This window comes from Camelina sativa, chromosome 1, assembly GCF_030686135.1.
Source record: "Camelina sativa cultivar CO46 ecotype springtype chromosome 1, ASM3068613v1".
Lineage (NCBI taxonomy): Eukaryota > Viridiplantae > Streptophyta > Magnoliopsida > Brassicales > Brassicaceae > Camelina > Camelina sativa.
The window spans coordinates 14,540,651-14,554,821 of NC_141880.1; the positions used below are offsets into that span (position 1 = coordinate 14,540,651).

The 14,171-nt window shown below is 37.8% G+C and overlaps 1 protein-coding gene and 2 pseudogenes across 5 annotated transcripts; 1 reads left to right on the forward strand and 2 right to left on the reverse strand.

Moving 5' to 3' along the window:
- Positions 1 to 1,201: 1,201 nt before the first annotated feature.
- LOC147949928 (secreted RxLR effector protein 161 pseudogene) lies at positions 1,202 to 1,684 on the forward strand (annotated as a pseudogene).
- Positions 1,685 to 2,472: 788 nt separating this feature from the next.
- LOC104791918 (ubiquitin-conjugating enzyme E2 29-like) lies at positions 2,473 to 4,112 on the reverse strand. Of its 4 annotated transcripts, none has more exons than XM_087458953.1 (5): positions 4,026 to 4,112; positions 3,741 to 3,796; positions 3,450 to 3,577; positions 3,161 to 3,265; positions 2,473 to 3,004 (listed from the first exon to the last, which is right to left on the reverse strand). In XM_087458953.1, exons 1-5 carry the CDS (start codon positions 4,082 to 4,084, stop codon positions 2,924 to 2,926), a joined length of 429 nt encoding a protein of 142 aa, XP_087315079.1. In that variant the 5' UTR covers positions 4,085 to 4,112; the 3' UTR covers positions 2,473 to 2,923. The 4 variants fall into 4 exon arrangements, with proteins under 4 accessions (XP_087315079.1, XP_087315069.1, XP_019098827.1 ...); XM_087458943.1 differs by having other exon boundaries at positions 3,702 to 3,796; XM_019243282.2 differs by lacking the exon at positions 4,026 to 4,112 and having other exon boundaries at positions 3,741 to 4,019.
- Positions 4,113 to 7,520: 3,408 nt separating this feature from the next.
- On the reverse strand, positions 7,521 to 9,312 carry LOC109132178 (F-box protein At2g16450 pseudogene; annotated as a pseudogene). Its single transcript, XR_015562129.1, has one exon. The product of XR_015562129.1 is annotated as an F-box protein At2g16450 pseudogene (transcript).
- Positions 9,313 to 14,171: the final 4,859 nt, after the last annotated feature.

A 14,171-nucleotide genomic window follows, 5' to 3' on the forward strand; every position in this document is an offset into this window, starting at 1 on the left:
TATTGTTTCAGTACAGTCAAATGAGATAATAGAACAACATGATGATGTACCAATCCCAATAGATGAAGGGACAATTAATGAACCTGTCGCTATTCATGAAGAAAATGGTGTACCACAAGAACCATTAAGGCGATCTGGAAGGAACCGAAGATCTGCCATTTCATGACTATGTGGTTTATGCTGTTGAAAGTGAATATGACTTAAGCATTGACGAAGACCCGAACACATTCCGAAAAGCCATGGAAAGTGACAATTCTGAAAAAGGTCTACTTCCGCGAAAGAAGAAATAAAATCTATGGGTGATAATAATGTTTGGGACTTCGTAAAGTTGTCAAATGGTTTCAAAACCATTGGTTCTAAATGGGTCTTTAAGACTAAACGCGACTCAAAAGGTAACATTGAAAGATATAAGGCTCGCCTTGTTGCCAAAGTTTTCACCCAAAAAGATGGCATTGACTATAAAGAGACCTTCTCTCCAGTTTCAAAGAAGGATTCTCTTAGAATTGTTTTGGCTTTGGTGGCTCATTATGATCTGGAGCTTCACCAAATGGATGTGAAAACCGCATTTTTGAATGGAGAGCTTGAGGAAAAAGTATATATGGATCATCCTGAAGGGTTTGTGGCCACAGGAATTGAACAGCTAGTGTGTAAGCTGATATATGGACTTAAACAAGCTTCCAGACAATGGTATTTGAAGTTTAATGATACCATTACGTCATATGGGTTTGTAGAGGTTACCGTTGACTCTACATAAAGATCAGTGGGAGCAAGTTTGTAATTTTAGTCTTATATGTTGATGATATTTTGCTTGCTGCGAATGACATGGGTATGCTAGATGATATAAAGAAATATCTATCTTAAAAACTTTGAAATGAAAGATATGGGTGAGGCATCTTATGTGATCAGAATTGAAATAATTCGAGATAGATCACAAGGATTGCTAAGTTTGTCTCAAAAAGGATATATCAATAAGGTCTTAGAGAGATATAGAGTGAGTGAATGCTCTGCTGTTAAAATTCCAATTCATAAAGGGGACAAGTTCAGTAAAATGCAATGTCCAAGAAATGAATTAGAACGCAAAGAAATGGAAAGAATTCCTTAGGCATCAGTGGTTGGGAGTTTGAACTATGTTCAAACATGTACTCGACCAATTATTAGTTTTGCTGTTGGTATGTTGGGTCGATATCAAAGTAATCCCGGAATGGACCACTGGAAGGCTGCAAATAAGGTTCTCAGGTACTTTCAAGGCACCAAAGAGTTCATGCTTACATACAAGAGATCTGATGACCTCGAGGTCATTGGATATTCAGATTCAGACTATGCCGGATGCGTTGATAGTAGGAAATCGACGTTTGGATATTTGTTCTTGTTAGCTGGAGGAGCAATATCGTGGAAAAGTGGAAAGCAGTCTGTCATTGCTTCTTCCACTATAGAGGCCGAATTTGTGGCATGCTTTGAGGCCACAGTTCATTCATTGTGGCTGTGGAACTTTATCTCAGGGCTTCGGATTTTCGACAACATAGAGAAGCCGCTGAGAATTTACTGTGATAATTCTGCAGCTGTCTTCTTTTCAAAGAATGACAAGTACTCAAAAGGTGCTAAACACATGGAGATAAAGTACTTGTCTGCCAAGAAGAAGTATGGAAACGTAGAGTGTCTTTTGAGCATATTAGGACGGATATGATGGTTACAGATCCGCTAACTAAGGGATTACCACCCAATGTGTTCATTGGCCATGTAGAGCGTATGGGTGTTATAGATAAGACCTTGCTGTTTTGATTATAGGATGCTTATTATATATGAGACACTATCTTAAAGTTATGTTTCTGTTTTTATTAAACATGTTATCATTAAAGGATGTGTACACATTTATGGTTTATAGATGACATAAGTATTTTGAGAATTAAGAATCTTCTCAGTAAAAAAGAATAATATAAAATTGGAACTGACTTGTGATACATGGAAGGGGGCATGTGTTCAATGACGTGTGACCGCCATAATTCGATCAGTTTGATTTTATTATTTTTTTTTTTTGTCAACCATTGGACCACAACTGGCCGACCCATTAGCCAAATTCCTACATTCGTAGGAGCCGGGACTCGATCCCGGGTGTGATGGTGCCTTCTACAAATGGACTAACCTTCTGCCACTGCACTAAGGTCACTTCACAAAAATGATAAAGATTAAGAGCGCTTGATATTAAAGTGCGCATTAAAGTTATTAAACTATTAAGTTGACACAAAGGCCAAAAGGGAGAATGTAAGAATATTTATATTTTGTGTGACCTATGTATTTTTTGGTTTAATAATAAAGTTCAAGTTCATATTAACGTTTATAAATTCTAATATATAAGACGACACCGTGATGGATTATTTTTAGTTAATGATTAGAATTGGGTGTATTGATAACCTCTTTCTTTATCAATATATATAGTTAATATCTTTCTATGGTATTTGTATATATGATAACATATAATTAATATGCAGTATTATATTAATTACATGAAAGGTTGTTATACATATGTTATTAAGTGGCTGTTCGAGTAAGTGACGATTACATACGTGGATTGTTACGTTGGTTCACTAGTGACTTTTGGTCACATATATAAAAATGAACGAACATCCCATAAAAGATATCGTAACAAAACAACAACAACAAAAGAAACATAGAAAGAGAGAAGAGTGTGGATTCCTTGTCCATCAAAGGAATCATAAGAGAGAAAGGTCAAAGGAAGGAGAAAATCAGTTTGAAGACTTGGATCCATCGTAGCATAATCAAGCAATAGATCAAGGTTAGTGTTTCTTCTTCTCTAAGAAAGTATTTATGGTTGAATTAAATTAAGTCTAGATGATCTATGGGATGTGTAGATTTGATGAATATAGAAATCTCAATTTATAATGGCTTCATATCTGGTCTTGTCAGTTTAGTATATGTGAGCTATCTCTGGCACCAGAGGATCGTCAGGGTTTGGGTCTGTAAGAAGAGAGCATACCGAGAGAAGCACCTACAAGAGCAAAATGTTTGACAGTTTGTATATTAGACCATAGAGCTAGCTTCTCGGGTATATACCAAATTAAAACTGATGGAGAAAATGAAAATACTGAAAATTAAATAAACATATATATCAAGAAGCTCTGGTCTTATATTCATAATTTCAAACCTTAGAGATGGTAAGGGCAGGGCTCCATTGGTCTTTGAGAATGTCCAACCATATGTTTCCATTACTGTTGATGTTTGGGTGAAACACTTTGGTTCTGAAGACAACCTGCAAAATATCAACCAAACATCACGACAAAAAGAAAAAGAAAGAAACGATAGTAAGAAAGATCAGAACTTTATATAAACCATTTGGGAAACAATCATATGATGTTGAATTTGGACTTTTTTGGGCGATTAATTTTATTTAAAAGGAGGCTAAAAAAAGTTTCCGTGTTGCGGAAGTAATTTACCTTGGGAGGTTTGAAAGGATAATCCGGAGGGAAATGGATATTGACAAGGAAAACACCGCCGGAGTACGGACTCTCGTTCGGACCCATTATGGTAGCTTGCCATTGGAACATATCTTCTCCCGTTGGACCTAAAAACCCGCCAAACCAAGGAGAAAGGAAATATCAAAAGTCTTTAGAAGAAACAGTACGTAGTACTGATATAACTTTTTAATACATGGCTTATTGTATTAACAAGAAACTGTGAGCCTCTACCTGCACTGCATGATACAGGAGGAAACTGTGAGCCTCTACCTGCACTGCATGATACAGGAGGGTCTCTTTGCAACTCCTTAAGTTCTTTCAATATCCTTCTCGTTGCCATCGGGTTGCAGAATGGTTGGTTCAAGGGAAAATAGCGTTTAGAGAGAAAATGCAAAAGATTGTTGATTATGTGTAGAGAATAAGTAGTGAGAGGTGTGTTTTTAAAGCGTGAACCGTAAGCAAAGATTGTTGATTCTCTTGCAAACAAGATTGCTTGTGATATGCTCACCATTGTCATGCATTACATAAATTAAAGCAAGTACAGGTGAGTCTTACCTTGGTGTATCGATCAGTGGCATATGGACTCTCTTCAGGCCAAGACATTCTTCATACATCTCCTTTCCTCTCCCTTTTCTCACTTCTAATGAGTTGTTTCTCCTAATATAGTGGTAAGTATTCCCGCCTGTCACGCGGGTGATCTGGGTTCGATCCCCGGCAACGGCGCCAAAATTTGATATGCTCAAATTAACCCTAGAGCTACTCTCTCAAACAAGAGATCAATGTAGTACTTAGGGGTCGAATCCACAGAGACTCAAGATCAAACACAATAAATTATAGAGTTTTTGATATTACGCTAAACATATTAAATTATATTAAAAACAAAAGAAGACAATGCAAAATATTAAATCAAAGGGTTGTGAATTCAGAAAATCAAAAGGTTAGGCTTAGGGAATTTCTCAGGTAATTATGAAGTATTAAATCAATAACTAAATAGGATTCAAATAATTAAAAATCAGATTTAGAACTCTAAACACTTTTGTAAAATAAATCAGTTCTCAATGCAAATATTATCTAAATTTAAAACCAGAAAATCCAAATTTCTTTGCAAAATTCTAGGTGAAAAATTAGCTCTAAAAACAAGTTTAGATTGTTCACAAAATTACTAAATCAAATCTCTTTGCAAGAAGTAATTTTGATCATCAAAAGGTTTTATCAATTATATTCTCATATCAATCAATAATCCTAAGATCTAAATCCAAATGGCTAATCAAAGATCTAGCATTAAGAACAACCTATGATGAAGATCTAGAAAGATAATGAATCTTAAATAAACAGATCTAATAAATCATAAAATCCCTGTGAAAAGCCGTGAACCTAACAAGCAAACTACTCAGACATAATCAATGAAGAACAAAACATAATTCTGAATAATAAGCTATTGAGATTAAAAGTAAAGAGAGAGTTCAAGAATTCTTCTCTCAAAGCAGTTCATATCTCTCTCCCAAATGCTCTCAAAATCTCACAGGGTTGCAGAAAATAAAACTTGCTAGAATAAAACTTAAGGGTTTTCTAAAACCCAAAAACACTATTTATATGTCCTAAAACACGTCAGGGACTTGTGTTGCAATTTAGGAAAACTTTGGGTAAAATTGTAAAACTTCCAATTTTTTCTTTCTCTCGTCGGATAAACATAGGTGTCTACCGATGTTCCTTCGGTGCCGGTCGACGCTGCTACTCTGATCCGAGTCCAAGTTCTTTTCCTTCTGTAAAATGCTCCAAAGTCATCCAAATAGCTCCACTTTGCTCCTTCCGTGCCAAATTCCTAAATAACCTGTAAAGACTCAAAAACAATCCTAGAAACAAATGAAAAGACTCAAAAAGCACACTTATATCATGGTTAAAAACCATAAAACCCATGATATATCAACTCCCCTAGACTTAGCCTTTGCTTGCCCTCAAGCAAAACAGAAACTTAGACCTGTGAAAGAGGTTTGAAAACATAGGAACTCCCTCAACTGTAGACAATTGATCTTCGCACTCTTCATCGCCTTGACTCTCAAGAACTTACTTCATATACTTTGTCATTTGAAAAGCATCAACATTCCTTACTCAAATCCCACAATCCTCTGGAATCTCTAGTCTCACCATTGTCATCTCATTACATAAATTAAAGCAAGTACAGGTGAGTCTTACCTTGGTGTATCGATCAGTGGCATATGGACTCTCTTCAGGCCAAGACATTCTTCATACATCTCCTTTCCTCTCCCTTTTCTCACTTCTAATGAGTTGTTTCTCCTAATATAGTGGTAAGTATTCCCGCCTGTCACGCGGGTGACCCGGGTTCGATCTCCGGCAACGGCGCCAAAATTTGATATGCTCAAATTAACCCTAGAGCTACTTTCTCAAACAAGAGATCAATGTAGTAGTTAGGGGTCGAATCCACAGAGACTCAAGATCAAACAAAATAAATTATAGAGTTTTTGATATTACGCTAAACAGATTAAATTGTATTAAAAACAAAATAAGACAATGCAAAATATTAAATCAAAGGGTTGTGAATTCAGAAAATCAAAAGGTTAGGCTTAGGGAATTTCTCAGGTAATTATGAAGTATTAAATCAATAACTAAATAGGATTCAAACAATTAAAAATCAGATCTAGAACTCTAAACACTTTTGTAAAAAAGTCAGTTCTCACTGCAAATATTATCTAAATTTAAAACCAGAAAATCCAAATCTCTTTGCAAAATTCGAGGTTAAAAATCAGCTTTAAAAACAAGTTTAGATTGTTCACAAAATTACTAAATCAAATCTCTTTACAAGAAGTAATTTTGCTCATCAAAAGGTTTTATCAGGAAAATCAATTATATTCTCATATCAATCAATAATCCTAAGATCTAAATCTAGATGGCTAATCAAAGATCTAGCATTAAGAACAACCTATGATGAAGATCTAGAAAGATAATGAATCCTAAATAAACAGATCTAATAAATCATAAAAATCCCTGTGAAAAACCCTGAACCTAACAAGCAAACTACTCAGACATAATCAATGAAGAAAAAAACATAATTCTGAATAATAAGCAATTGAGATTAAAAGAGTAAAGAGGGAGTTCAAGAATTCTTCTCTCAAAGCAGTTCAGATCTCTCTCCCAAAAGCTCTCAAAATCTCACAGGGTTGCAGAAAATAAATCTTGTTAGAATAAAACTTAAGGGTTTTCTAAAACCCAAAAACACTATTTATATGTCCTAAAACACGTCAGGGACTTGTGTTGCAATTTAGGAAAACTTTGGGTAAAATTGTAAAACTTCCAATTTCTTCTTTCTCTCGTCGGATAAACATAGGTGTCGACCGATGCTCCTTCGGTGCCGGTCGACGCTGCTACTCTGATCCGAGTCCAAGTTCTTTTCCTTCTGTAAAATGCTCCAAAGTCATCCAAAGAGCTCCACTTTGCTCCTTCCGTGCCAAATTCCTAAATAACCTGTAAAGACTCAAAAACAATCCTAGAAACAAATGAAAAGACTCAAAAATCACACTTATATCATGGTTAAAAACCGATATATCAGCTTGCACTCAGAATTTATTTCAGTTATCATTGTTTATAAAAGATGTCATTTTAAAGTTTCTTTTTAGCCGCCCACTTTGCCCATAAAGGTGATGAAGAAAGATCCATTCTTTTGTTCTGATTCTGAAAGAGAGACCTGCCTTATGGTCTTACATGCTAGTTGCAATATACCATATATGTTGAACGGTCTTTAATGGGACTTGGTAAAGTTCTTGTTCTTCATAAAGAATCTAAGAATCAGAATATCTTAAACATAACAATCGTTATTAATTATATCCTTTGTTCTTAGTTTTCTTGTCCACGTTCATTGGACTAACAAAAGTAAATGGTCAAGTTTCAGAGCAAGTCTGATCAAATCAAACTGACCAACTTGGAGATACAAATATGTTTTCAGAGCTCGCGAAACCGAAAAATAACAAACAATCCAACCTTTCAAAGCATTGAGAACATGAAGACTGAGACTATATAAACCAGGAACGGTAGAACTAATGGAATGTTTTCTTCAATTACAGTGAAAAATAACAAACACAAAAATGAAAGATGTTGAAAAATAACAGAGAATAATTCTCATCCAGAAGAAAAAATGTTGAAAATTAGAGCTAAAATACTCAGCTTTATAAAGACAGAACTAAGAGAAACAACAAAACCATGTTCTTAAGACCAAACAAAATGATGGATAGCTGTATAAAGCTCATAAATAAAGAGAAAGAAAAAAAAAAAAACAGTAAAATAGATAAGGTTGAAAAAAAGACATGCCCAATGCTTTCACCTAAAGCCAATGATCTTCCCAGTCTTCTTCTCCTTGTATCCTCTCAGTCTGATTCTGAATCTGATTTTGACCCTGATTATGACGCTGATTCTGATTCTAAATCTGACCCTGATTCTGACTCTGATTCTGATGACTCATGAACATATTCTGGTTTCTCGAATGGAGGATGGAATGACTTGAGTAGTTCCCAATTGTTAAGATTAAGATCCTCTACGTGGTTAACATAGGTGCAAACACTACGAGGTTTCGGAAACGCTTCACCAAGACCTTGGATCTCAACACGTTTGAGAAAGTTCCTTTCGAGATTGAAGTAGAAAACATAAAACGGTTCTTTAGGTGTATACTTGCGTATCGAAAAGACTATTTCACCCGAATTGGTCGCTCCAGCGATGAAAACGTGACGACGGAAGAATCTATCATGGGTCCAAGTGTATTCATATTTCGACCATTCCTGTTTCTCAACATCCTCTAGAACACAGACACACAACTCATTAGTGGTATCAGATTCACATCCAAATAAGTGTCGACATCCTCCCCCATATAATAAAGCGCATGAACGTCAACATCATCCTCCCAATAAATCATAGCTAATTTGCCTTTATAGTTTATCAATCGACAAAACCTTTCTACGTCAATAAAGGTGAATTTCTCAGACCTAACATCAAAGCAAACTATCACATAGTTATGAGGACTAAAATGCGAAGTGTCACCTAAGTAATACAAAACCCCATTGATGCATACCCCTTCACTCCTAACATCATGTTTTAAGGAACATTTGATCTTTCTCCACCTCAGATCTCCATCTTCTTTAAATATAAGTATTTTAGGATGACCTGGACGACCAGATGGATAAAGCATGGACAATGCCTTGTACTGCTTGTCAATCGGGTCAAATCCGAAAAAGCTGTACGCCTTTCTGTAAGTATACCGTCTAGGTGTGATCGCATACAGTCCTGTGACGGGGTTACATACCAGAGGTCTAGCCTGCCATCGATTACCATGGATATAGAACAAGCCTGAGGCGTAGCCACATGAAAAATATTTTAAGTCAAAATAATGATTGATCAGTAGACCTTTTAGAGAGAACTTCACATGAAATTCAGCCGCTGCGATATGAGTCGTAGACGACGATTTGTCATATGGATGCTCAAGCTGAGGTAACGAGAAGAAGCTCCACTCACCAAGCCTTCTTCTTCGATTTCTTGGCCGTTTTCTACGAAGGCGAATAAGAGGCGCGGCTTAGCAGAGGACCTGGTCGGGAACAACTCTTTGAAATATGGACTACCAAACATTGACACCCATTGCTTCGACACACAACGAAATCTCGCCACTGACTTTGAAGGTAATCTCGACAATATCTTCGTGATGAGATCAGTAAGTGATGATATGGTAGATGATGAACTCATGATTTTTTTTGTTTTTGGTTTCGTGAACTCATGATTTGCCGATCCAACATAGAAAGAGATATGCTAAAAACTTTAGACCTAGAGAGAAACCTAGCAAGGTATATTAAGACGTACGGCGTAGAGAAACCTAGCTACCATTATGTTTCGGGAATATATATATAATATATGTTACGATTTTAGTCGGTTAAGAAAATAGGCTGATGTGACGTCCAAGTGGGCTGCAAAGGTATATGTAGTTTTTATTCCATTCGGACTAATAACTTCGTTTTTGTGAAGCAGGTTCACGAGTGAAGGACTTGCTAATGTTTCTAGAAGATGGAGATGTTTAACAAGTTAACATGTGTAGATATTCAAGTTTTTCTCGGTTAGTTGTCATAGTGCAAAATGAATGTACATTACTCTCTATTGCAATCAGACATTTAGTGAACTGATAGTTCAGAATCTCCAAAGTTATTTGTCAACTCCCTATTTTTGTTGGGTCTTGCAGCTCCGTAGAGGCCAAACACACATACTAATCAATTATGGCTTAAATGATATTAATAGTGTAGATTAGTATAATATTTAATACTAGGTTGAGTCCCCTGCATTGTACGAGATTATTATATTACTTTTTTTTTTTAGGTTGGTGTACAACTTTTTTCGAGAGATTTTACAATGTAAAGAACATACCAACAAAAGTTTATTTGAGTGGATAGACTTTATTTTTTTTGGTTAAAAGTCATTAGGGCGTTGGGGTTGTTTTATTTGTATCCATTAGCAGGAAAATTACATTTTAAAACTCCTTCAAAGTCTCATTGATTAACACTTTAAACTTTGAGATATTTTCACTAACAATATAAAACTTTAAAATGATTTCACTAACACTTTACCTTAAAACTAACTTTTCTGTTTGTACCGCCACAGAAGATGACAGAAATGTAATATCCGTCAACACAAATAGTTAAACTATGCTGGTTTGATTTAAATACTTATTTAATTAATTTAATTTAATATAACTATTTATGACGATTGATAAAAAAAAATTAAAAATACATCAAAACAAAAAAATAAAATAAAGAATCAGAGGTAAGGTTAAAACATTTGACAAATGTAAAATTGAAGACGACAATATATTTACAAGATTTATTGGTTTCCAATGAAAACTCAATCGATTTGAATCAGATTCTAGTAGAGATGCATTTATTAAAAGAATTAATAATCTGAAGAGTAACGTCGTAAAAGTTTTGTCTACAATGAAAAAGAACACAAATTTATTTTTTATCTTTTTATTTATATATAAAAACTAAAACTAATTAAAATTTAAATTAAACCAACATAGTTTAACTATTTCGCGTTGATGGATATTATTATTCCATTATTTTTTATGATGGTACAAAAATGAAAGTTAGTTTTAAGGTTTAAAGTGTTAGTAAAATCATTTTAAATGTTCAAAGTGTTAATAAAATCATTTCAAAGGTATATAATGTTAGTGAAATTCTCTCGATCCTCAAAATAGTGCAACTTCAAAGTCAAGAGGAAGTGGACCGTCTCCTCCTCATAGGCTTCAAGGTGAGCTCGCATCATGTGGCCCAGGTGGCACATGTCGAATAGGAACTCGACATCTCTAGGGATGCCCAACTGCTTCATCGTCTCACGGTGAGGGTATCGGGTACCAACGAAGCTCATCTTCCAGAAAACCTTGAAGAGTTTTGCCGGAGTCTCCACCTCCTTCTGCTTCAGCCTCTGCAAGGATTGGTGTGTCCTTTCTCTCTGCTCCTCCTCTGTGTCTCGATCCTCTTCCTCAGCTGCTCTCTCAGCTACCCTATCAGCCTTTTCCAGGGCTGGTCTCTTCCCTCTTGCATCCGCAACTCTGCTCCTTGACCGAGATGTTAGGATCTCCTCTTGCTCTCCTTCACCAACATCAGAATCGACCTCCAAGTTCTTTCGGATGTAGACAGGTCCCTACGTCGAGAAGAGCGGCAAACAGCACTCGCCATTGGACTCAGTGAGCGAAATCGGTGGTCTACAGGAACGGTTGCTCGAGCACCGGATCGGGTGACGGATCGAGTTGAACATCGGGTTGGGGAGGCAGAACGTCCAACTAGCGGTTGGGAATGCGGAACGTTTCCTCTTCCTTGGGCTTCTCGTGATTCGACGGCATCACCTCCGATTGTAGCAGCGGTGGAGGTTGATCTTCTTCCCTTCCTTTGGTAGGTTTTCGTGTGTGACTCCATTGTTGAATCCTTGAGAAGAAAAAGCTAATCTTCGTGGTTAATAGGGTTAAATCCCAAAGAAGATTGAATAACACTTGAGTTCGAGAGAGAATAGACAGTATGGAAACTAAAAGCTCTAGGGTTGAAAGAAACTTATAGTTGCTGCTGAGGGAGAAGGTTTTCGAAACCCTTAGATAAGCTAGGGTTATTGGGTTCGGCTTCACCGAGAGTGGGCTTTCTTGTGGAATTCGGACTTAACTCGCCACCCGAGCAGGGACACGATCAGGCGCGTCGAGTACGGTGTCGGGTTGACCCTCGGGTTCCTCAATTTCCTTTTTTTACTTTTCAATTTTTTTTTCTTTTTTTTTATATTAAAAAAAATTACAAAAAGAAATAGAAAACAAGATTTACAACAAATAAAATCAAAGAAAATAAAATAGAAGATACCTTTGGGACTTCCTCCCTAGTGAGCTTGTTTAAAGTCACTAAGCTTGACTCTTTATGCTCCTTAAGCATGGGATCCTTGAGGGAGAGGTTTTGGAATTCTCTCCACTGTAGCAGGCTGGTTCAACTGATTTTCCAGGTTTTGTCCAGGTTCTAAGGCAAATGTGGTGTTGACTTCCTCAATATGTTTGACTTTTCTCTGCTTTGTCTTAGTGGAAAAAGCTTGACCATCAATGGTTGGCCTCTTAATCCCCTTCTTAACATCAAACTCCATCTTGAAGTGCTCCCCATGCTCTATTCTGATCTTGCCTTGCTTTACCTCAATCACAACACCTATTGTTGCCAAGAATGGTCTTCCTAGGATCAGCGGATCGTCTGGTTCCTTATCCATATCAAGGATCATGAAATCAGTATTAACTTCCACCCTTCCAATCCTGAGTGGCAAGTTTTCCAGGATCTCAATAGGATGTCTGACTGTTCTATCAGCTAGAACCAAATACAGACTACTTGGTTTAAAACTGGTGAATCCCATCTTGTTGGCAACTGATAGTGGCATAATGCTAACAGAAGCTCCAAGGTCGCACAAGCAATTCTTGAAAATCCGGAGTCCTATCGAGCATGGCAAAGTAAAGGAGCCATGATCCTCCAATCTTTCCTCGATTTGTAGCTCAGGATCTAAGCACACTTCACACCTGAGAATTTCAAACCCAATCTCATTGACAGCCTCCTTAACCTCATTCTCCAGCCAAGCTGCCTCCTTGGCAGATTCCTCTTGAAGTTCATGTGGTGGCAAAAGCTTAGGAGGTGGAGTTCTACACTTGGCCATACGCTTTGCAAGTGCCTCCAGTTGGATGTAAATTGCAGCATTGAACCTTTTCTTTAGCTCCCCTTCTGCTGCTACATGTAGTTGAGGCTAATCTCTCATTTCAACATCTACTCGATGTATCATCCGATCACCCTCATTGGGTAGGTCATTGGGTTCTGCTTCAGGCGGTTCTTCCATTTGTGATCCTCCAACCAGTGCTCGATTATCAACTTGATTAGTCTTCTCGGGTAAAGGCTCGGGTTCATACTCGGATATGTAGTACTTGGCCTCATTTATCATTGAGTGATCCATATCCTCAACATGCTAGTATCATTTATCATTGAGTGATCCATATCCTCATTTATCATTTATGCTAGTATCCGCAACATCCCCAACTAGCGGTGTACCATCCCTAGCATTGTCCAAAACTCCACACAATGCAATATCCAGCAGCTGAAACTCGTGATCATTCACATTCCCAGTCTCTTTTCTAGCAAAAAGAGTGCATGCGAGGGACTTGTGAAAATACCTCAAGACAGGGCTCTTTATTTGAGCGGATTTGGAGCTTGTAGACTTGTAGGGGAGCTTGTCTCCTATTGTCAGCCATAGGGACCTCATTTCCTCCTTGCTAACCTCCATTCCCTCTCCATTACCAGCTTTGAAACCATACAGCTTCTCCATCTCCTTGAAAGTGAGTCAGTACTCCTTGTTTCTCACAGAGAAGGTGATGAACCCAATCCCCCCATCGGGTAGTAGGGTCGGGTGATCCTCAAAATAGTGCAACTTCAAAGTCGAGAGGAAGTGGACCGTCTCCTCATCATAGGCTTCAAGGTGAGCTCGCATCATGTGGCTGAGGTGGCACATTCCGAACAGGAACTCGACATCTCTAGTGATGCCCAACTGCTTCATCGTCTCACGGTGAGGGTATCGGGTACCAACGAAGCTCATCTTCCAGAAAACCTTGAAGAGTTTTGTCGGAGTCTCCACCTCCTTCTGCTTCAGCCTCCGTGAGGCTTGGCGTGTCCTTTCTCTCTGCTCCTCCTCTATGTCTCGATCCTCTTCCTCAGCTGCTCTCTCAGCTACCTTCTCAGCCTTCTCCGGGGCTGGTCTCTTCCCTCTTGCAACCGCAGCTTTGCTCCTTGATCGAGATGTTTGGATCTCTTCTTGCTCTCCTTCACCAACATTAGAATCGACCTCCAAGTTCTTTCGGACGTAGAAAGGTCCCTACGTCGAGGAGAGCGGCCATACGCTTTGCAAGTGCCTCCAGTTGGATGTCAAGTGCAGCATTGAACCTTTCCTCTAGCTCCCCTTCTGCTGCTACATGTAGTTGAGGCTGATCTCTCGTTTCAACATCTACTCGATGTATCATCCGATCACCCTCATCGGGTAGGTCATTGGGTTCTGCTTCGGGTGGTTCTTTGATTTGTGATCCTCCAACCAGTGCTCGATCATCAACTCGATCAGTCTTCTCGAGTGAAGGCTCGGGTTCATACTCGGATATGTAGTACTTGGCCTCATTTA